This window comes from Emys orbicularis, chromosome 10 (genome assembly GCF_028017835.1).
Source record: "Emys orbicularis isolate rEmyOrb1 chromosome 10, rEmyOrb1.hap1, whole genome shotgun sequence".
Lineage (NCBI taxonomy): Eukaryota > Metazoa > Chordata > Testudines > Emydidae > Emys > Emys orbicularis.
The window spans coordinates 89,646,067-89,669,898 of NC_088692.1; the positions used below are offsets into that span (position 1 = coordinate 89,646,067).

General features: G+C 38.8%; 1 protein-coding gene across 1 annotated transcript in view; it reads right to left on the minus strand.

Annotated features, from left to right (window-relative positions):
- Positions 1 to 2,669: 2,669 nt before the first annotated feature.
- Positions 2,670 to 23,832, minus strand: part of BLM (BLM RecQ like helicase) — a 30,569-nt gene continuing 9,406 nt past the window's right edge. The window contains exons 7-22 of the mRNA XM_065412351.1: positions 22,063 to 22,847; positions 20,090 to 20,299; positions 19,063 to 19,181; positions 17,269 to 17,382; positions 16,205 to 16,303; positions 15,952 to 16,100; positions 14,405 to 14,511; positions 13,809 to 13,969; positions 12,473 to 12,668; positions 11,774 to 11,964; positions 8,603 to 8,738; positions 8,062 to 8,261; positions 6,802 to 6,994; positions 6,091 to 6,213; positions 5,224 to 5,422; positions 2,670 to 2,887 (exon numbers count right to left, since the gene is read on the minus strand). Of these exons, the coding sequence (XP_065268423.1) occupies positions 2,707 to 2,887; positions 5,224 to 5,422; positions 6,091 to 6,213; positions 6,802 to 6,994; positions 8,062 to 8,261; positions 8,603 to 8,738; positions 11,774 to 11,964; positions 12,473 to 12,668; positions 13,809 to 13,969; positions 14,405 to 14,511; positions 15,952 to 16,100; positions 16,205 to 16,303; positions 17,269 to 17,382; positions 19,063 to 19,181; positions 20,090 to 20,299; positions 22,063 to 22,847 (3,163 nt within the window). The 3' untranslated portion in view covers positions 2,670 to 2,706. The remainder of the gene's footprint in view (positions 2,888 to 5,223; positions 5,423 to 6,090; positions 6,214 to 6,801; positions 6,995 to 8,061; positions 8,262 to 8,602; positions 8,739 to 11,773; positions 11,965 to 12,472; positions 12,669 to 13,808; positions 13,970 to 14,404; positions 14,512 to 15,951; positions 16,101 to 16,204; positions 16,304 to 17,268; positions 17,383 to 19,062; positions 19,182 to 20,089; positions 20,300 to 22,062; positions 22,848 to 23,832) is intronic.

Sequence of the window (23,832 nt, forward strand, 5' to 3'; positions counted from 1 at the left end):
TGCACGCCAGGAAACAGCTGATCAGGAGGTGCAGGGCTGGAGGCGCAGGCACTGATCGGCGGGGCTGCTGGTGGGCAGGAGGCTCTGGGAGCGGGGGAGCTGATGGGGGGCTGCTGACATATTACTGTGGCTCTTTGACAATGTACATTGATAAATTCTGGCTCCTTCTCAGGCTCAGGTTGGCCACCCCGATCCAGATCATTAATAAAGATGTTGAACAAAACCAGCCCCAGGGTCACTCCGCTTGTTACCAGCTGCCAACTAGACATCGAGCCATTGACCACTACCTGTTGAGCCTGACCATCTCGCCAGCTTTCTATCCACCTTATAGTCAATTCATAGTCCATCGTATACAGGGTTTAGTTTTGTTCAATGGCTCTCAGCACCCTCACTATCCAAATTGTTCCGTGTGACTTCATGGAGAGAGCACCAGAAAGGCTGCACACTTACAACAGGCTCAGCTACGCCTTAGCAGGAAGACTGGTGGCAAGACCAGCTGAAGGAAACATCCCAGGGGGGCCGCGGATCCCACGCAATGACTGATACACATCATCAATACATCAGGCTGGAGTCACATTATAAAGGAACATGCTTCTGCAAGCACATAATACTATGGTGATCAGTAATGATTAGAAAGTAATTGTTTAATGAGGGAGAAGAAGTAACAGGTAAAAGAATGATGAGATGAAATGTAATTAAGGGAAGTTTGTAATAGCTAATCAGATTAACATAGCAGGATAGGGGTGAAAAGCACATTGCTTGGCTCATTTAAAACTTGCCTCTATACAGCACTAGAAAATGCAGAAGTTGAGTAGAGATCAGGTGAGATTTTCTTATCCTCAGAAGGTTACCAATGTGTTACTATGTTGCCAAATAAGAGTGGAGAGTAGGTCAACAAATTTCCACAAAACCTTTCCTGACAGAAGTAAAGAAGCCCATTAGCTGGCATTATATGGAACACAGGACATTCGTGCATTAGTCCCAGAGTATATGAACTAGATCTTCTCCTGACAGTGGAGGAAGGTAAAATGTCTTTCCTAGATTTATCAGGAGATTTTGGTAACTTGAGTCCACAACATTTTGTTGATTTGCCTTCAGAATCTCACAAGTGGGGGGCTTTAAGTAGATTCTTTCCTTCCTCTTTGGAGATCTTCGAGAAGGTAATGGGTACTTGCCACTATTCTTTACCTAGGAAACGCCTGGTGGTCTGTAAAACTGCAGCTTTTTGTTCCTCCTGTTCAATATGCATGTATGACCACTGGGGACATAGTAAGAGAATCTACAGTACCAACTATGTTGGCTGGTCAGCTCAGCGAGAATCTTGAATATGGACATTTCTATGCTTTCCCACTGCCTAAGAGAGGTAGAGAAGTCCATATAACAAACTAGATATGGTTGAAGAGTTGCTAATATGGGAAGAAGCCTATGCTGACAAACTGGAGAGTTACAGAAAAGAGCTACAATGATTAGAAGTCTGAAAAACCTGCCTTTAGTGAAACTGTTAAACTAAATAGATTTTCTTTAAAGACAAGATTAAGAAGTGACTGTGGTCTACAAGTAGCTGCTCAGGGAGAAGAATTTGATAGGGGGTTTTAAAGCTAGGAGACAAAAGAACAAGGGCCAATAGCTTGAAGCTGAAGCTAGACAAATTTAGGGTAGAAATAAGAGGCAAATTTGTAATAGTTAGGGTAATTAGCCATTGGAACAACTTACAAAGGGATGTGATATATTCTCTATCACTTGAAGTCTTCACATTATGATTGCCTGTCTTTTTAAAAGATAGGTTTCTAGCTCAACTAGAAGTTATGGGTTTGTTGCAGGAGTTGGTGAAATTCTCTGGCCTGTGTTATGCAGGTCAGACAAGATAGTCATAATGGTCCCTTCCGGGCTTAAAAATCTATGAAGCATTTAAATCAATGGATAGGGGTGAAAGTGTAATTTATCTAGTGTGGATGTGTGGCCTATGTTGATGCTGTTCAGAGCTCATGAGGACAGAAGAGTGTTTTGAAGCTCTGGAAGAAAGAACAACACGAGCCAGGTAAGATCCAAAGAATGCCCTTAGTTCAGGCAGCACTTACGTGTCTGACAGACCATAAAGCCTTGCAACTTTCACATACACTCTAGGCCAAGCTTCAAATGTCCCAAGGGGCTGCTAGACCCAGGAGATGTGGGGGAAAATATCCAAAGACTATGAAACCGAGAACTAAATTAAGCTAACACCTCATACTAAGAAACTCATCCTAAGACCTAGATTTTGTATAGAAAACAATTCAAGACCAGCTAGGTGGCCCTGAGCTACTTAAGGATATCATCCTTTATTAGTATGGTCAAGGAGGTTCATGGCTCCAACCATCACTGCTGGTAAATGGGTTTGAGCTACAGTCATATACATTCCATATGTGGGTTCAGAGAGAGGCAGTTCTCTGAAAATTAGAGCATTCTTACAATGATTAATCACTAAACTACTAAGTCTTCTATAATCAATCAAAATTAGCATGTTCTTTTTATAATAAGAATATTTAGCATTAGGGAAGAATTAAAAGTTCCAAATAAAGAAATGCATTTATCTAAAAGCATTTATTTAAACAAATACACTCTTTGTACTGTACAGATGTAGGATATCAAAGCTTTAATACATTTGAAAAAGTGGAAGTTAATGGAAATGCTGACAGCGTGTAGCTTTATACAGTATTTACAGTCTAGTAGTTATAATAGTGAATAGGAAGGTTTAAGGAATTGTCTGTTTTTAGGCTTTGGTGGTGCCATAATCCCCAGTTTCCTACTGATTCCTGGCATGACTGTAGTAGTACCATACGATGTTGAATTGCATCTTGAGGATGTCTGGACTTTGGCGTTAGAAGAGATCTTTTTGTTGTTGATATAACCCCTAGAAATTTAGAGAAAAAATGATGATTTAGCATATCAACATGATACCTAATACCATAAACCTGTATATTACATTTTATCTAGAACAGGAGTGTCAAATATATGGCCCATGTGCCAAATCCACATGCATGATGTATTTATGTGGCTCGCATAAACACATTCATATTCTCCAGAATCTAATCTTTCATTTAAAAACAAAAGTAAATTTCTAACGCTCATGGCTGCAGAGGTAACCTTTTAAAGGTGAACCAAGCGTAACATAGGCTATGATGTCTGCAGACAGCCTGAAACAGTCATGCAAAAGGGTGAAGTCCCTTGTCCTCTATTAATCTGATTAGTGGATCAACTTTAAATGACACCTCAGTGACAACCTTAAATATTGAAATCACTGATCATTTTAGAGGATAGAATGGTAGGGAAGTTCACTGGATTGGAAATTGGGAGTTGCTGCAGAGGAGGAAATCCAGAAAAGACAGAGAGAAAAAGAAAGAGGGCAGAAACAGCAGTGGGATTAAAGGGGAGCTTATTTTCTCTCAGTAAAGGCACTGAATAAATAACTGAACATTTAATTAGTACATACAGGCCATTGTCTTTTCTTGCTCTCTGTGAAAACCACCTACTGACATCAGTGGGTGTTCCACTGCATAGTGAGTATATAGTCCCGATTCTATAGCCAGGCTCAAGAACTATAATTAGTTATAGAATTTGGCCCTCTCCTCCAATGAGTTTGACTCCCCTGATCTAGGAAAGCTACCAAAGCAATTTACAGACCTTATAGGAATTACATACAAAGCCTGTTAAAAGAATGTTGTTTAAAATGCAAAGTCAAGCACTCAGACATTAAGAAATGCCAGATCTATGGTTGCCTGTGCAATAATTCTGCACTCCTGCATTTCCATCCTGAACGAGCAGGAATCCTGAGGAAAAACTGCATATGATCATATATCAAGATTGTTCCATAATGCAAATGCACAAGGGGGCAGAATTAATGTTATAGATAACCATAAATCTGGAATCTCCTAACTTTCAAGTGCTTGACCGTACCACCTAAATAATGTTCTTTTAGTGTAATTTTCTGAGTGTGTTTTTCTAACTGTATTTTTAAAGAAAAAATAAATGTAACTAACAACCACTCCTCTTTGTTGGGTGCTCTGTATGAGAAGCTGTGGGCAAGAGAACGGGGAGGAAGACAAAATGTTTACAAATGGAAAAGGACAAACCAGAAGACAAAAGTAATTCTCAAGCTTCCAAAATCATTTTCTGGCACTAATTCCAAGTGAGTAAGCAAAAAATATGAACAAAAGATTCCTGACAGCATCTCTTTAAATTTTGCTCTATCTGCTGCCTTGCCTGCAAAAGTTTCAAAAACAGTGGAAAGGTATGCCAATAAAATTATGGCTTGCTTTAAGTTAATATCAGAATTAAAAGCTGCTGCAAAGCAAGCAACTTTGATAGGAGCTTTTGGGAAATATAGATATCACCAATTAGAGTGACAAAGGAAAACAAGAACATTTGCCCCACCAGCACATCTGCAGTTGTGTACTGTACTGAAAACCACAAAACTAATGTTTAATAATGAACTTAAATTTCAGGGCTCTGGCAGGCTGCTTAACATATAAAAGATATATTTACACAATATTCCAGCTGGAAAATTACAACTGGGGAATGTCTGTCCCACTTTCATTTTTAGGGGACAGAAGGAGATTTCAAAGGGAAGGCACAGAATCAAGCTTAGAATATTTTTTTCATTATCTGAAAACAGTTGTGTATGAGATGTGAGATTTTTTTCAATCCCTGGATCCCTCAGTTTACTGTAATTCTATGGGATGGATATAAGTCTTCCAGGACCTTAACTTGATTAAAATGAGACTGGTGGAGCGAAATCCTTAATGTATTGTCATGCATAAGATCTGTCTCTTACTTCAAACCCATTTCCCACTGCTACCTGGGGTGCATTTCTCCTCACACTGCCACCCTCCTGGATGCCTGGAGAGCAAGGAAGAGATCATCTGCTCTGCACTCCATATTCTAGCCTTGTGTGAAAATCAGAGAGAGACAAGCACCTCTCAGATCCAGGGACTCCACAGGAGTCATATGTGCTTTTGGAGTATCACCATTGTACAATAATGACTTTATAAAGAGGTTATAAATACTTCCAAATCCATGTTTTTCATGCTGCTGGACTAATGCGTCTCTCCTCCTTCACCATTTTCCTATTGACTATATTCTTCAACATTAAATGAATTAAAGCAACTTTAATCCAACACTCTAGTGGATATTTTTATCATCATGCTACTTTGGTTAAACCAATGTTACAAGTATTAACATATCACATACCCCTTGGAACGAGACTGCTGGCTACCACCATAACCTGTTTTTTTCTTCTTGGATTCTCTGAAGAATGGTAGTCTTTTCCTCTTTTTTCCTTTGTTTGTGCTGTTGCAAAAATAGCTAGAAGTTGTGTGTGTGTCCTCTACCTCCTCACGTTCACGTTTTCCAGCATCTGTGCCCGCAGTTTGGTAAGAGTCAGTGTCTTCTACAAATGGACATTTTGTTAAAACTAATGCAACTGGGATAACTTCCACAAAATAATTCCTAAAGCAATCTCGATTTAAAAATGGTCAGTGATGGAGAATCCACCAGAAGCCTTGGTAAATAGATCTAATGGCTAATTACCCTCCCTGCTAAAAAATTATGCCTTATTTTCGGCCTGAATTTGTCTAGCTTCAACTTCCAACCATTGAATCATGTTACACTTTTCTCTGCTAGATTTATAGTTGACCAAAGCATAAGTCATGGGAGAACTTTAGTCTGTGATTTGTTCACCCATGCTACAATGTTAGCCCATAACTAGTGGATGTGAATGGGAAAATACAGTGCAAGATACATCTCGAGGCTGAAAATTTCCTCTACGCTCCCAGCCATGAAAGGAGGACCAGCAGATCAGCAATCTTACTTTTCGTCTCTCATTCTTACCCAGGACATTTGAAGTCCAGTTATCCACCACTGTCTATTTTTTAAGAGTTATAGTGAATCTCTCCTCTTCCACCCCCCACCCTGCCACTTGCCTCTTAGTTAAGGACCCTTCTGTGCTCTAAAAAGCCACAATTTTAAAAATGAAAGTTTGAACACAGGCCATAAAGCTGTATTTTAACATGGACCCCCCCCTTATGTAACTTCATACAGAGAAAAGGCTTTCTATACCTGGCAGTGTCCATTCAGAGTACTTTTGCATGACTTGAATTATTTCTGCACCATACTTTTCCAGTTTGTCTTCTGTAACACCATCAATCTGAAGCAAAACCTCCGAGTCAGAAGACAAAGTTTCTGTATGCAGACATAAAGAAATCTGATCAGACAAAACAGATTTTGCACACTTTTTTTTTTTTTTTTTAAATACATAAAGGAACATTTGTACGTTTAAAATGCAGGTAAAATGTAGACAGGATTGAATCAGACAACCAGATGTATTTTTGGAATTTTGTTCAAAGATGGGCAACATGTTTCCCATCAATAGGATGTCAGAACTACCAATTCCCATTCATATACTAAACAAGGAACAAACTGAATCAGAGAAAATCTTAAATACTCTTTCAAGAGCTCCATTATAGAGCTTAATACGCAATAGACAAATAGCACTTAATCATGCCCATCAGAGCACAGTTTAGGAACGGGGGTTTAAAGAAATCAGGGCAGATAGCGCACATGCCTCTCTTCCAGCAGACCGCCTCCCAGTTAGTTAGCATGTACACTACAGTCAGCAGCAAGCTGAAGGATGGAAGTCAATCAGGGTGCTCTCAAACGGTCACAAAGCGTGCCCCCCCAGTGTAAGCCCACCCCTGGGATGAATCCTGCTCTGAACCAGAAATAGCCTACTGCCCCCATAGGAGTTTTGGTCATGAGGATAAACATTACCTGCTATTCTCTTGAGTGTAGCAGTGTTAAAAATATTGAAGTAATGGACAGCAAAAACTTTCCCAAGAGTTTTGCAAACATCTGTAAGTTCCACAAGACATTTCTTAACCATCTCTTCCCGTTGTGACATTTTTGTCACTGAAGCCCTTTGCTTCCGAATACTGCTGGCATTCTCAGTTTCATAAAACTCCACCTATTAAAATGAGAAATTAAATAAGTAAATAATCTATATGAGAGAAATTGCAGAGCAGCTTAACAGCAGATATCTGGCCTTTAACCAGTAAAAACAGGTATTAAAACTGAAAACTCTTTTTTTGGATAACACTTGTTATTCTCTTAAGGTAACTGTTTACCCAACAAGAAGAACAACTCTACACAAGAGCCTTTTTATGTGTATGGGGTTTTTCAACAGGGATCCCAAAGCCACGTGGTTACTAGGCATAATCCTTTTTAAAGGATTGTGGGACTGAGTTCACAAAACACAGGAAAAAACCCCACACAGCAAGTTTGGGTGGGGACTGATGGAGCTGGTGGGACTATTGTTGAGGGCTGGCTGCTTAAAGTGGCTTCTCTCTTTTACCCCTACCTACACAGGACTGCTCTGAAAGGGGAGTTACCAGTGCGCTGGCTAGGCAGTCTCTCGTAGTGCAGCTTTCCTTGGAGCTTAACACTGGCTGGTGAAGAGGGCTGAGGAGCTGCAGATGGACTGGGGTTAGGAGAGAAAGGAGCAGGGCAGAAACAGCCTCAGGGAAAGGAGAGAGTTGCTTTTTTCCTCCACTTAACTAGCTCCTTTAGAGTCCTAGGGATCACAGGAGTTTGCCAGTTTTGTTTCTCCCCTTGTGGGGTGTAACCCAGTTGATGCCCCCTCATGAACCACTTTTTGAGTCATGCCCTACCACTTGAAAACTGTTTGGTTAGAGCATTGGACTGGAAACCAGACCTACTGCATTCTATTCCCTGCATGTGACAAGTAATTTCTGTACCTCAATTTCCATTGTCTACAAGTAGGTTATACTAATACTCTTGACAACTCACTGGAGTTTTGTAAAGTTTAACTAATGGTTGCAAAGCACCCTGAAATTATTGAATATTTCTATAATCTCATTTATAGTTATTTTTGTTTTTAAACTATCCTGGCACTCAATGTAAATTCAAAGTATCTGCATGTTCTTAAAGCAGAGAAGAGCAACATCAGTTTCATTTTAATTTAAGAAGGAAACACCAGTGTAGAATTAAAGAAAAAGTAAATTGGTTACACACCTGTAGATATCCATTTAGGACAGCCTGTGCTTTCTCTCCTACCGTTACATATGCTACTGCTTGCTCGGCAGCAGTGATATACAATTCTTCCTCAAGAATCTTATCCAGTACCAGCTTTCTAAACAGCCTTTCCACATTATGTCGTGAGTAGGCAGCTCCCTTCCCAAATATACCGGACTGAATCCTAGCATTTTTTGTACCTGTTTAGTAAGAATAAACAGAATTGGTCTAATAACCTAGCCAGTAAGTTACACAACTGTAGAAGGCTATGGAGCCATTTTGCACAGCCCGTTCACAAAAATCTGAACAAGTGGCAGAAGCTTGAAGACTTACAATAATTATCATTTTATCTACCCGATATAGTCTGGTTAAGGCTAGGGTTTTTATTTGTTCTAGAGCACATACCATATGGATTACTCTCAGGAAAGAACCCTATTGGTATAGATCTTGTTTCACGCTTTTGCCCATGCTTTATGGCCCCTCTGGCATACAGCGAAGCTTTGGCCTACACCAAATAGTTGAGTGGTAGAACAGAACTTACCCAAGAAAATGTCAATCATCATGTTCAACGTATACCTTCCAGAACCTGCATTTCTTCTCCCCATTTGTCCACAGTGCTCTTGAACAAATCTTATAATATTTTTCACTTCATCCGTCACATTTCTTGATTTGTAATCCTATCACAATAGATTTGATTAGAAAGATTTGTTTCCATTGTAACTAATACCATTTGCTACTGACAACTTTGTTTCTTACTACTAGGCTTTTTCAATCATAAGTTAATTCTGATCCTCATATAGATTAGTTATTGCCTGTTTACATTGATATGCCATTGCCATGGGAATTTTAGGTTAGTAAATAATACTTTGAAAATGTAAAAGGATCAATAAAGTTAAAGAACATAGATATTTCAAAGCAATTTTACTGTTGTACAAAATTGATACAGTATTCCAGAAGACTGGAAAAGGGCAAATATAGTGCCAATCTATAAAAAAGGGAATAAAGACAATCTAGGGAATTACCGACCAGTCAGCTTAACTTCAGTACCCAGAAAGATAATGGAGCAAATAATTAAGCAATTGATTTGCAAACACCTAGAAGATAATAAGGTGATAAGTAACAGCATGGATTTGTCCAGAACAAATCATGGCAAACCAACCTAATAGCTTTCTTTGACAGGGCAATAAGCCTTGTGGATGGGGGGAAGTGGTAGATGTGGTATATCTTGACTCTAGTAAGGCTTCTGATACTGTCTTGCATAACCTTCTCGTAAACAAACTAGGAAAATACAATCTAAATGGAGCTACTGTAAAATGGGTGCATAACTGGTTGGAAAACCACTTCCAGAGATTAGTTATCAGTGGTTCACAGTCAATCTGGAAGGGCATATCAAGTGGGGGCCCGCAGGTATCAGTTCTGTTCAGTATCTTCATCGATGATTTAGATGGATGGCATAGAGAGTGCACTTATAAAGTTTGCGGACAATACCAAGCTGGGAGGGGTTGCAAGTGCTTTGGAGGATAAGATTAAAATTCAAAATTATCTGGAAAAACTGAAGAAATGGTGTAAAATAAATAGGATGAAATTCAATAAGGACAAATGCAAAGTACTCCACTTAGGAAGGAACAATCAGTTGCACACATACAAAATGGGAAATGACTGCCTAGGAAGGAGTACTGCGGAAAGGGATCTGGGGGTCATAGTGAACCACAAGCTAAATATGAGTCAATAGTGTAACACTGTTGCAAAAACACCCAACATCATCGTGGGATGTATTAGCAGGAGCATCGTAAGCAAGACATGAAAAGTAATTCTCTACTCCACACGGATTAGGCCTCAACTGAAGTATTGTGTCCAGTTCTGGGGGCCACATTTCAGGAAAGATGTGGGCAAATGGGAGAAAGTCCAGAGAAGAGCAACAAAATGATTAAAGGTCTAGAAAACATGACCTATGAGGGAAGACTGAAAAAATTGGGTTTGGTTAGTCTGGAAAAGAGAAGACTGAGAGGGGACATGAGAACAGCTTTCAAGTACACAAAAGAGGAGGAGGGGAAAAAATTGTTCTCCTTAACCTCTGAGGATAGGACAAGAAGCAATGGGCTTAAATTGCAGCAGGGATGGTTTAGGTTGGACATTAGGAAAAATTTCTTAACTGTCAGGGTGATTAAGCACTGGAATAAATTGCCTAGGGAGGATGTGGAATCTTTGTCATTGGAGATTTTTAAGAGCAGGTTGGACAAACACCTGTCAGGGATGGGCTAGATAATACTTAGTCCTGTCTTGAGTGCAGGGGACTGGACTAGAAGACGTCTCAAAGTCTCTTCCAGTCCTACGATTCTATTTGGTTTAACAGAGCTCATAAACATTACTCTTGCAGTTTGAGTGTGAGTATTGTGTTAATCAAGTTAACTAATTTTAAAAATATCCATGTAGTATTTACACAGCTCAAAAGTAATGAGAGTTGGATGCATAAATTCTAGTGCATCCAAATGATAATATACTACCTAAAGTCTACATTATTTTATTCAATATTATCATTGGTTTAAAACTGAGAAGAGTGTGGGGTAGTGCTCTGAGGACAGGATTAAGCACTAAAGTCTTTTGGACTAGAATATTGACTCACTGTGGAAACAAACACCTTTCTGCTTCAGTTTCTCCATCTGTAAAATAGTATCATACTTACCTACCTTGAGGTAGTATGGGGATTAGTGTTTGAAGTCCTCTGCTGTTTAAAAACTAGGTGTACTAATTCAATCAGCAGACTTATTAAAGAATCTTACATTTTCCGGAAAAAAAGTCCTCCTGCACGTTTTCCCACCAATTAGTTTGGGGTTTTTTGTTTTTTTCTTTTTTTTAAGGTAACAGGACTTCCTTTCTAATGCACTTAAGAAATAGTTTTTAACTTTTCTTGAACACAATTTATATTGCAATTGAATACCTTTTTAAAAGTTAATTCAGAGAAAGGAAAATATAAGTACTCAATATATATGAATTAAACCTAGCCTTTAATTTGTGGATTTATTATTAAATTTGGAATATTCATTTTAAAATGTCATCTATTGAATTACTAGGAGCACCAGATATTTATACCAAATATTAGTAGATGCTTGCAAAGCTGGGGAAGCTGGAAAAAAAAAGGTGGGTTTAAGATATCCATCAACCCTTTTGTTTTACTCCTGGTCACACTAGCAATCTGCTGGTCAATAGATGTTGACCTGTAGAGACTGCAAACCCTCCCCTCCCCCCAAACTCCTACCCAATCCATTCCAAATTAGTATCCATTATGATGTGGCAGCTTTGTGCTCCTTTGGCAGCACAAAGCTGCCTCCGAGCCATCTTAGATGGCAGCTGGAGGATTCCACCCGTGGGGGAGAATTCCTAGGTGGCATAGCCAGCACAGTGAGTTCTGTGCCAACTTCTTCTGGAGCAGTAGGCATGGCTGGGAGAAAAGAGGTGTCGGAGAGTATCCTTAAACTTCACAGTCCTGAGCTTCCCCAACAGTTCCTGGGGTCCACATGCAGCTAGTGTAAATCTGTTCTAGGTTACACCTTGGGACCAACTCAAAACACTTGGTATCACAGGGCATGAAGGATCTCACTCAGCATCTCTGTATCTGCCGTCTAGAATATATTAGCAAGTTTTCTTAAGGTTGGTAAAAAAAACAAAAACACAATTTTAAGAGCTCAAATTTACAGATGATGTAATTTTTTACCTTCTTTCGACAGCAGTTGTCACAAGTTACTTCTGGGTGTTCCTTACAAAAGTTAAGATTAAAACCAGTTTCCCCAAAGTAAGCCAAAAGCTGTATTCTCCGGCATTCATGTACATTCTCACAGTAATGAACCATACTGTAAAGGTTGTCAAAGTGGGTTTTTCTTGTTTGACTGTTTCCATCTTTTTCCACTGAAATAAAAGGAAGGCATTCATTGTATTCGTTACACAATGTACAAAAAGGCTAAAGTCATTACTGATCAAACAAATTACCTCAAGCACTTAGATAAAAGTAGTCAGATACCTAGGCAAAAAAATAAATACATTTTAAGCCAGTCAAGACATCTCATTCCACTTTCAAGAATTTAAGAACATGGGGGAGAAAGAAAGCCACAGACATGGTCTCAGTATCTGCCCCAAAAGTAGAAGTTTGGAAATTCTGCAAAATGAATAAATTGGTTGGGTTTTTAAACTAAAACTAAGGTATAGGGAAAGAAAATTTTCAGAGAGGGGAACAATGAAAGCATGCTGGGGGGACCCTGCAACTACAGTGACCCAGTCCAGTGTTATATATGGCATTCTGAAGATCTTTAAATAGCAAACGAATATGTAAATAGAACAGGACAAAAACTTAACATGCCGGAACTACTTATGTCCTGTTATAACATTTGATATATCAGAAATGGGAGCCTTTGCTTACTTTGTATTAGCCTTCTAAGCCTGGTTACATCACTATAACTGTAGAAAAGCAAACAGTGAGAAACTTCACCATCTCGTCCAGCTCTGCCAGATTCTTGATAATAACCTTCCATAGATTTAGGGAGAGATGCATGAATAACATAGCGTACATCTGGTTTATCAATTCCCATGCCAAAAGCAATTGTTGCGCATATGACCTGGAATAAGAGCCATAAATTATTATACAATCATAAAGCTTTGCAAGGTATTCATACAGCACTTTACACTATGAATGTATTGTGATCACTCATATGTAGAGCCCTACCAAATTCACAGTCCATTTTAGTCTATTTCATGGTCATAGGATTTTAAAAATTGTAAATTTCATGATTTCAGCTATTTAAATCTGAAATTTCAGGGTGTGGTAATTGTAGGGGTCCTGACCCAAAAAAAAGGAGTTGCAGGGGGGTCACAGTATGGTATTGCCACCCTTACTTCTGCGCTGCTGCTGGTGGGACGCCGCCTTCAGAGCTGGGCACCCAGCCAGCAGCTGCCACTCTCCAGCTGCCCAGCTCTGAAGCCAGCACAGAAGGGTGGCAATACCATGACTCCCCTAAAATAACCTTGCAACCTGCCCTGCAACTCCCTTTTGGGTCTGTACCCCCAATTTGAGAAACACTGGTCTCCCCCCCTGTGAAATCTGTATTTTTTATGTGCTTTTACCCTGTACTCTACAGATTTCACGGTCCATGACGCGTTTTTCATGGCCGTGAATTTGGTACAGCCCTACTAATATGATCCTGTATTGAATGCAAAACTAATTTTGGTGTACTCCCAAGAGAAGTAAGACATTCAGTCAAAACATTTATATTTACAAACATCATCTACTTTCCCAGAAAGAGTCTAGTGGTTAAAGCACAGAACTGAGAGGAGATCAGAGTTCTAGCTCCTGCTCGCCATAAACTTGCTGTGTGACCTTGTGCAAAACACTTAATGACTTTGTGTCTTATTTTCTCTGTGAAAGAGTGCCCTACCTCACAGCAATACTACAAGGCCTCAAGTCCTTAACTTTTGTAAAATTCGTAAGTATAATATTTATTACTGTTGCTTATAAATATTCCATGTAAATGCGATGCTGACATTAGCATTTCCCCTACAGAAGGGCTAGCAACTGTTTTCTGAATCTCTATTCTGCACAATGATTTAATTCCATGTCTAGTCGTGTAAGATTTTTATATTAACTTTAGTTTAATTTTTTATGTGCATCTTGCTCTAGTTTATGCTTTGTTTTTTTGAGAGAGTCCCACATTCTTCCTGTAGAATCTCTATTAACCTTCTCATTTGTTTTTCCCTTTTACCTGACACCCATCCTGATTAATCCATTTTCGTTGTACAAGATCTCTAACGGTGTCACTGAGGCCAGCATGATAGGCAAGTGCAGCAAGACCCTTTTCCTGTAGAATTTCAGCAGTTTTGTTACAGTCCTGCCGCGAGAGGCAGTAAATTATTCCAGAGTCATCTGTGAATATAAAGGGAAAAATTGTGCTGGAATATAGGTTCTTCTGTTTCACAAGTACCAATAGCCTTCTCAGTCAACCCAGCTTTAATAAAATCCATTTTAAGAGTTTGCTAAAAAATAAACGTTTGCATGGCAAAGGCAATTTTCTTATTACCAGACATTTGTCAATTCCTGATTTAGATATTTTAATCTACAAGTCCTTTTTTCCTATTCATTCCCAACAGGAACTCCTACTTTAATGGGGCCCAATGATTAATCTTAAATCTTGGCATCAAAAAACTAAATTACTTTGCCTCCAAAATTTTGTTCTTCTACATTTACCAGTACTCTCAAAAGACATAGGAGAATAGAGTACACACTACTGCCTTATACAAGAACTGTAATTCACTCAAATGTATATGAGCACATCCAGCTACAAGAAGATTCAGTACTCACGCGGATGATATTTTTTGATCCATTCCAAGCAGTCCAATGCCACCCTTTTTGGCTTTTTGGGCAATACATCATATTTCAAGTTATGCCTGTTAAAGCTCATAGTAAACCTAAAACATAATGTCCAAAGCACGTTAGCTTCATATATATAGCCCCTCTTTTAAAAATATACTATGAGTCTTCAGAGTAAAAGGTCAAAGTAAATGACACTAGATTGTCTCATTGAGAACATAATTTTGAATCCAGAATATCAATGAGTGATCCTGGTATTGCAGAATTTTACACTATGTAGTAATCTCCACAGGATAGGAATTGTCTGGAAGGACTCCAAATTCAGATTAACTACTACTTCCTCCCCTAAAACTCTGAATAGGGAGTCTTTTTTCATTCTACCTGGCCCAGTTGGGATTGATTTTCCTCACTTTTTGGATCTGGGAACACTTCGGTAAATGCTAGTGTTGTTGTGTTCATCCTATGGCTGGGAAAGCAGAAGGCAGGCCTACTCTGCATTACATAAACCAGCAGGACAGACATGCTCAGAGACAGGACACATGCCTTGCATGGTAAAAAGTGAAATTTACCTACCCTAATTTTTCCCTTTTAAATCCTGACATGCTTCTAATATGGGGATTGTTACATGCATTCTTCAGGGCATGAAGTACAGGAGATGACATTTCTTTTACATGTTCACAAAATTGTGATAGGTCCATGTCAACCATAAAAAAGCCCAAATGTCCACATCAAATCTATCATTTAATTTTTAAGATACCAAATCTTTCTGCACTATTTAAAGTGACACCTGAATTATCTATTTGTGAAGCCTGATGTACACTGGTAACAGGGTTTGTAATGGTTTCTAACTCCAAAACCTATCAAATGCATGCACTGAAGCATAGCTGTCCCACTTTCTTAATAAAAGACTATCACAGTTTCCAAGAGCAATAGAAATTTATCAGACCTGATGCTAAAGAACTATGGATCAGATTATTCACCCTGAGTAGCACCTTACTTCACAGGTAGTCCCTTTGAAGTCAATAGGTCTAAGGAGGACAAAATTACTTAGGTTTTGCTATTGAATGCAGTGCAAATGCAATACAGTCCAGATTTCATTTGATACCTTACTTTCACTGTTTGACACATTAAAAAAATCCTTGCCATACTCAAGCTTTGGAATTTTCCCACTAAATGCTATAGATCATATTCTTTACCAGCTTTGCAAGGTTTTCATGACAATTTACCAATTCCAAAAATTACAATTTACCCTCCTATCCTTTCAATGATAAAGAAAATTTCATGAAACTTTACTGTGTGAAGAGATGTTCTCCCCAAGTGGGGAAAGAAATTTGGGAAGTCTGCTCTTTATTTTTAACACTTTTTGTATTTAATGGATTTTAAATTCCATATATACAGTCATATTAAATTCGATACAAATATCTATATTTTTCAGGTGACTGTAACACAAGTTCATTTCTTAAATTGAAAGTGAAAATTTTTCTGCCTAGATAAGTGCAATTTACTCAAATTTTTCATAATACTTCCAAACAACTTACACCTGTGGTTTTAGCATCTCAAGTTGATTTAGAATATCCTTTTGTACTCTGGGATTAGCAGTAGCAGTAAGAGCCATCATAGGAACAGAGGGAAACTTCTGGCGAAGCATGTTCAGCCGTTTATAGTCTTGACGAAAATCATGGCCCCACTAGTTTAAAAAACAAAATTAACCTTTTCACACTCTATTGAATAAAGTTTTCCAACTATTTTGAAATTGTGGGTATTTAACAATATAAATCAATAGGTATCTACCTGACTGACACAGTGTGCTTCATCAATAACGAAACGTGCCAATAGGTCCCTCTCATACAGATTTTTCAGGGCTGAAATCAGTCTGCCACTTGAACAAACCTAGGTAGACCCACCACCAAAAGTGGAACAGAAAAACATTAAAACATAATCACCACCCTATTTAACTAAGAGATTATGAAACTAAAGGTTTTGTAGAGAGGTGGGTTGTTGTTTTTTTAACTGCATACAGAACCTTTAAAGCAGTCTTTAATGGTCATCATTCTAGACAGATTTTCATGAACAACTAGGAAACTGATGTGGAACTAAAAATCCTTATTTTTTCATCCAGCCAAAATTCCTTTTTGACAAGCAGCATTAGGGAATCCCACAGGTTTCTGTGCCTGGCCATTTAAAGAGCCTATTTCTGACCAAATCAGATGAAAAATTTACTTGGGGGGAGGAAAGACTCATTAGCATGAGCTCTCCACCACTAAACAGCCCCCCCTCCCCAGAAGGCTTTCAAGGAATAATCAAAGAGACAGCATTTCATATTGACGATTTCTACAGAAGGAAATTAATGCAGCAGAATAGTTCCTTTGATACTGATCTGCAACCAAGTACTTTGATTGGGTGAAAAACAATGATTGTTTTGCCCTTGTAATCTCTCTCAAAATAGCCATACAAATTTAGGCTGAAAATGTGAGTGCAGCTCCTAGATCCGTTATACTTTTAACAGGTTACTCCATACCAACCAGCTGGGAAGACAGACCGGTATACATTCTAGAAAGGATTATTAACATGGCAGTCTTTCATTTCAAAATTTCACCACTTACTTGATTGTGCTTTGTTTGGGCTGTTCTTTGGTTCATATTAGTTACAAACAGGCAGCATCTCACAGAATTATCTAAAGATGTTAGTAGCTTAATCCCTTTGTAAGAATTTTGTTGTTGTTTCCTGATCGATATTTGTTGCATTTTTTTTAAATTGAGCTATATTAAATATCATTCTTACAAAACATTTTTACTAGTAAAAATCTTTGTTTTGTTGCCTTGATGACACTTTTTGCTTTTAAGATAAATACAAACCTTCTCTGGAGTAACATAGAGAAGTTTTATTTGGGGATCTTTTTTTGACAGCTGTATATAGATTTTTGAAGCCTCAGTATCAGTCCTATCACCAGTCAGATAAGTAGCAGAAATCTATGTGGTACAGAAGAAAAAAAGATATTTAGATTTCATCTAACATCCGTTTAACTTCAGAAATTTCTTCTTAATGTAGTGTTTAACCTACTTATAAATTAAAAGCACACCTGGTCTGTATTCATACATTTTGTCACTGAATACAGAATTTGAAAAAATATTGAAAATGCTAAATACATCCAAGATACAAAACCCTTGTCAATTACAGGCATCCCAGTGCTCTCTAGCCATCAGGCAAAAGATCAGGAATCAGAACTCCTTTGTTCTGCTCCGAACTCTATCAACGAAGCACTGTGTGACTTTGGGAGTCACCTACCTCCTCCTGTGCTCCAGTATTCCCATCAATAAAATAGCTGTAATGATACTTGCTTACTTCATGAGCGTGTCATGAAGCTTATGTAATATTTGTAAAGTGATTTGAGATCTTATGTGAGAAGCACTATAGAGATGTTCTTAGAAGGCACAAAGTATTTTTAAATAAAATTAATATCTTCCCTAGTACCCACAAACATATAATAATGTGGTGCCAGAACAGATGACCCATATTCCAAGGAAGGAAGTAATTTATACCCTAACAATTAACTTTTAACTTCAGTATAAACAGTAAATTGTAACAGATGAATTAGACTCTGCTATGAAAGAGACACAAACTTACTTTGAAAGTGTAATAGAATCAACATATAGGGCCAAATCCTGGCCCTCAGCTCTGCTCAGGTGGTGGGAAAAGACAGCTGGAGCTCCCCAGTTGGGAATTCCCCCAGTATAGGGGAGTCCCCAGCAGTCACAGAGCAAGTATAGCTGGCTCTTACATCACCACCCTTGCAGCCCTCAGCATAGATGTGTTTGTTGGCAGCAAGGAGATGTGGTGAGAGAGCATGGACAAAGCACACTGTGCTCCAGCATTCCCTGGATGGCAAGTGGTCACTTGGGGGTCATAGCCAGCCAGAGTAACATAGAGCAGTTTAAGGGTTTAGGAGTGGGAATTTGTAGCATGCTCCTGTTTGTACCTCACCCCCACCTCAGCTGCTCTCACAATTTTGCCCTTAAAATTTATTATCTATTCCTCAAAACAAAAACTATTCACTTTTCTAAAACAAAACAAACAAACAAACAAAACCCAACCAGTTACAGTTGCTCAAAATGTCCACCAACATAACCAGTAAAAAAGCCACCAGGCAATTCCTAGTTAAGTCCTCAATCATCCTTTGCAATCTACTGCCATGATTATGCTTTCTCTAAGTGTCTTCCCGCCATGTGTGCCATTTTTCCAGCAATGCTGAGCAGCCACAGCTGTCACTGAAGTTAACAGGCACTGCGGGTGCTTAGCTTCCCGGAAAATAGCAGGTTGCTTTTTTGTGTGTGTCTAAACATGGCCTTTGGAGCCTGTATTTAGGCATTATGTTTGAAAGTTTAGCCCTAGCAATTATTGCTTGTGTGCATTCACAGAGTCAATGATAAAATTGCTGGTTACTTCTAATTAGTCTGATTTACAGTTAGCTGATGTGACTCCTGTTTTCCCTTTCCTAGGTATTTGTACAATGTACGTATGCTTACTTGTTCTCTGTTCAAATATGCAACTCTTTCATATACAAAAATCAAATAAAAAGAGAATAAAATTCATCAGGTACAATTCAGATCTTTATCCCATTCCTTAAGTGCAAAGAAATTGTTCGAACTTACATCCAACGTCATTAGCTTCTCAACTTGATCTAATATCAATGACCTCAGTGGAGAAATTACAATAGTGACCCCAGAGGATAAACAGGCTGGTAGCTGGTAGCACAGACTTTTACCACCACCTATATAACATGCAAGACAAAATATATGATTATTTAAGATGGAAAAGATGGAATCAAATTTGTTAAGTTCATCTCAAAATGTAGGTGGTCAAATTACATTTCTACAAAATTGAAGGCCCACAGAAAAGTTTAAATTATGGATTTATTTGAATTAAAACTTTGTTTTTAAAAAACTATTCCCTGCAGTGATTACAATATTGCATTAGCGTATGTGAAACTGATAATAAAACCATTTTCATTGTCGAAGTGGAGAGAAATGTAGAAGTAAACAAAGCCTAAATAGTGAAAATTAAACTCCTTCGATTTAAGAATAAAATACATCTGTAATTTACGTGAGGATTTTTGTTTTATTAAATATAATTTTAACCTGATGTCTTCTGAAGTACTCTTATAAAAATGCCATGTTCTAGAGTTCAGTGTTCAAGTCTCATTTCACTGCAAAGTCCTTGTCCTCTTAAAACTTATTACCAGTGGGGATGCAAGTTATATCTCACTAGGTAATTTAAAAATTACATTACATATCTCAACTGTTCTGAAGTCTTTAAATGCAACTACTGTCAGATATTCTATAACCTACAATCTCATTAGCAGAGTTACCATGTGGAATATTACGGAAATCAGAGCTTTAGTCACCTTCCCTTTAAATACTAAAGACAAAGGCTAAATAAATTCCAGGGTTAGTGAGATATCATGCATCCTACAGCCAACAGATTCTGGCAGCATGGTAATGCGTTATCACTTCCCCAAACGTAGGGAATTTATTAAGCTTACCACAAATTCTGTTAGTCTTCCTATAGGAATTGAATCTGTGTTAATCTCTATAGCTTCTGATCTACTTATCAGAAGTTTGTGTAAGATCTCATACACCACTGACAGTTTCCAGTTGACTGGTGTACATAGATACGTACCAGTGGGCATTAAGATAAAACAATCTTCACTCAGCAGAGAAGCATTGATGGCCTCCAGCTGATTTGTTCGAAAATGGTGCAGACCAAATTTTTTGTGAAATATCTTTATCATGTCGTTGGAATGGGAAAACGTAAAGCCTCTGAAGCGTGCTAGTGCTGGATTTGTGGATGGTGATTTTTTCAGCAGTGGGTCTAGCAGAAAAGGAAAGCCTATTAAAATTAGCATTGTAATTGGTTACCAATAATCAGATACAGAGAAATCTTACTATTACACTCCACACCGAACCAGACCCTGCAGAGGATCCAGGTGATTCTCAGAGCAAAGCAGCAGAATTAGAGTTTACTTTTAGACATTTTATGACCACATACAAAACAATTTTGATACATGTTAGTTATGGAAAAACTGTAGCCCCAAATTGGGGGGAGACACCTTTAATTCTTTTTGCAGCTGCTAAAGCAGCACAAATTAAGACACTTTACTTAAATGGGGATGTGTGTGTAAGTTAGGGAACATTCTAAGTCATGCACAATTTAGCAAATTCTCATTATGCTTCTGTTTGCATTTATAAAACAACACAGATAATTTCAAAAGTGGCTAATATATAAATCAAGATTCTCCTGTCAAGCAAGGACTGTGTAACCTAGTGACCCAAAAGTTCATTTCATTTCAAGGTTCACTTCAAGTTCCACAATATAAAACAAAAACTGTTTTGCTTTAAGTATAACACAGATGGCTAAATTACCACTTAACTGTTCATCACTGCAAAAACATTAATTATCTAAAGAGAAATGCATGCATATAGACTCAAGATAGTCAAGAGAGTAGATTTTGAACTCTGTAGCACTTACATCCACATTTGTGTACTGTTTGGATTTCAATGGATGAAAAAGCACTAGATCAGTGGCCCATTATAGGAAATGCATAACCTTATTCTGTTAGACATCTTTTTCCAAATTGCAAACATTTGTGGTATTCATTTTTAAAAGGGCTGTTTTAAAAATCAGTAGAACAGGATTTAGTAAGTAGATATGACAGCACAGAAGGATGCGAACTGCCAAATTAGGCAACAATGAATTTCTCTCTTTAGATAAACCTGGTCACAAGGTTGGTTATGTTTTAAAATTATTCTCCCATGAGGAGGGTCCAATAATTTGGATGAGTTTGTAGAACACAGACAAAAACTTGTTTAATTTAAATTCTTCCACATAAAAAACAGTGAGTCAAGTTCTGCAGTATGCTCCAGCCCTCAGTGTTCTTGTAGCACAAAGGAGTTGTAAAAGAATGGAAGCAGTCCTTGAGGAATGTTCACAACACAAGGGGGCTTGCCAGGTGGCACACAGCAGACAGAATGGCTCCACTACACCCCATATCTTTAAGCGTGGTGCCTCAGGAGAAGGTGTGGCCAGAACATACTGAGCTCCAGTTGGTATAACAGTCTGGAAGGGGCCCATTACATACAGGCTTGTGCAATTTAGCATATTTAGCATAACTTCGAAGCTCTAAATTATGCTGCGGACTAGGGTCAGAATTCAGGAGGCGAAAAGAAGGCTGAAAGCCATTATTGCACCTATATCCTACCAGAAGGATTAGATTTGTTTTAAGAAGTTATGTATATGCAATTATGCTCTCTTGCACAATATAACAAAGTTAATTCCAAGTCACCTCCGTAGTTCTAATGCTTGCAGGATTGTTACTATAATAAATACATTTGTTTCAACTTTTGCAAAGCTGAAGCTGCTAAAAGTCAGAAACCTGCCCAGCAAATACACATTGCTGAGAAGTGTGATTTGATTAGATGAAAGAGCATATTACCTAGAAATTGTGACTGCAATTAGTAATACACCAGCAGAAATTTCCACAACAAAATAATATACTTACAGTCTATAGTTAATTACTTAAATTCACCCTTCACAATACTTTCTTAGCATGTAATTTTTGCTATGATAAATTAATCAGAATTAGTATAATTTACCTGAGCAGTTCTTGGCGGACACCAAGATGTTTGGTTTTGAAACAACAGGATTAGATATAGGGTTAGTTTCCTTGACTGTCGAAAATGACTTCAATGATTTAGCAGACTGACCTTCCCTGATAGGTTGGTATAGTGGTGTAGATGTCTTTTCATCTGCTGAAACATACAGTGAGTTATCCCACCTCTCGTCAAAATCATCATCGAGAACAAAATTATCAAGATCAAAGTCTATGTCCCTTGCTCCTAAATTGTCATCTCCTCCGTTATTAATACTAGTAGAACTTTGATTTTCAACTTTCAAAGTAGTGCTTGTTACAGGCATTTCTGAAAAGAGGCAGCTTCCATCCTTTTCCATCCTTGGTTTTTCACACCAGCTACTGTTGAAAGAGGATATCTCAGAGTGAAAACTGAGTGATGTTTTTTCTTTGACATCCATCTTGGAAAAAGAAAGTCCTGCATTTTTTGTGATGTTGGTGTCCAGGGCAGCACAGTGTGAAAAATTTGATGTACCTGAGGTATCTAGGGTTTGAAGTTTTGTTGTAGAGAAGGTGCTCATGTTAAGGTTTCCTTGACATTCAACGGCAACAGAAAGTTTAGAGGGAACTTTTGTAAATTTGAATGAGTTTCCTTCAGAGTTTAAGCTATACTTTTGACCTGACTGAACAGGAATGCTGTCATCCATAGAGGTAACGTGCCCAGGATGGGATTTCCAGTTTGAGGCAAAGACCATACCTAAATCACTTTTGTTTGCATTTGCATCAATATGATTAGCTAACAGATCCCTCCTGGAAAGAAAAACAAAACAAAACACAAGAGTAGTAAGACATCATAAATGCTACAACACGCATAAATATTGTCCTTTATCTTCTACCACCACAGGAAAAAATAAGGCTTCATTAAAATATACAAATCAATCGAGTTAGTTTAAAACAGCCGTGCCAGAATTCTGGTATTTAAAAATTGTAAAGCAGATGTTCCCAAACTATCCCTGACCCCTGTGGGAGAGCAATAAGGTTATCAAGGAGGCATGAAGACCTGATGGTGCCCAGGCTGAAAGGCTGGAGTCAGGAGGGGGCTCTTTCTGGCAGGGGAAGCAGACAGGGCTCTGTGCAGGTGGTTGCGTCTGCCAGGACCAGGCTCCCTGCCCACCTCGCTCCCCCACTGCTACAGCAGTAACAGCCACCAACAAGCAGTTATGCTTTTCTGCTGGGGAGGTTGGCAGAGACTCTGCAAGCAGGGAACGGAAGGCTACACCCCAGGAGTACTGACCCCCCCGCCAGACAAAGCCCGCTCCTGACTCTTCAGTGCAGCTCCAGGGTACAGAGCCCCGTCACTTGGCCTGCCAGACAGATCCTGCGCAGGAAAAGCAGACAGGGTCGCAAACAAGGGCTGGAGTCAGAAGGATGCCCCATCCAGCAGGGGGCCAGTACTCACATGGTGCATCTCTCCATTCCCCGCCTGACCCCATGTCCCTTCAGTGCTGCCCTGTTCACCTCCCCTGCACAGGTGGGGAGTGAGACAGGCAGGGAGCTGGGTCCGGCAGCCAAGACTGCCTGACTGCTGCAGGGAACAGAAGCCCCCTCCTGACTCCAGCCTTTCAGCACCCCTCCCGTCCCCCATGGTTACAGGGTACTCCTCCCCCATAACCCCATTGAAAAGAGGGGGTATGTGCATGGGACATGAATCTCTGAAGTGGGGCTTAGCAAAAAAAAGTTTGGGAACCTTTTCACTGTAAACATCAAGCTAGGAAATTTCCTATTCTCCAACAGC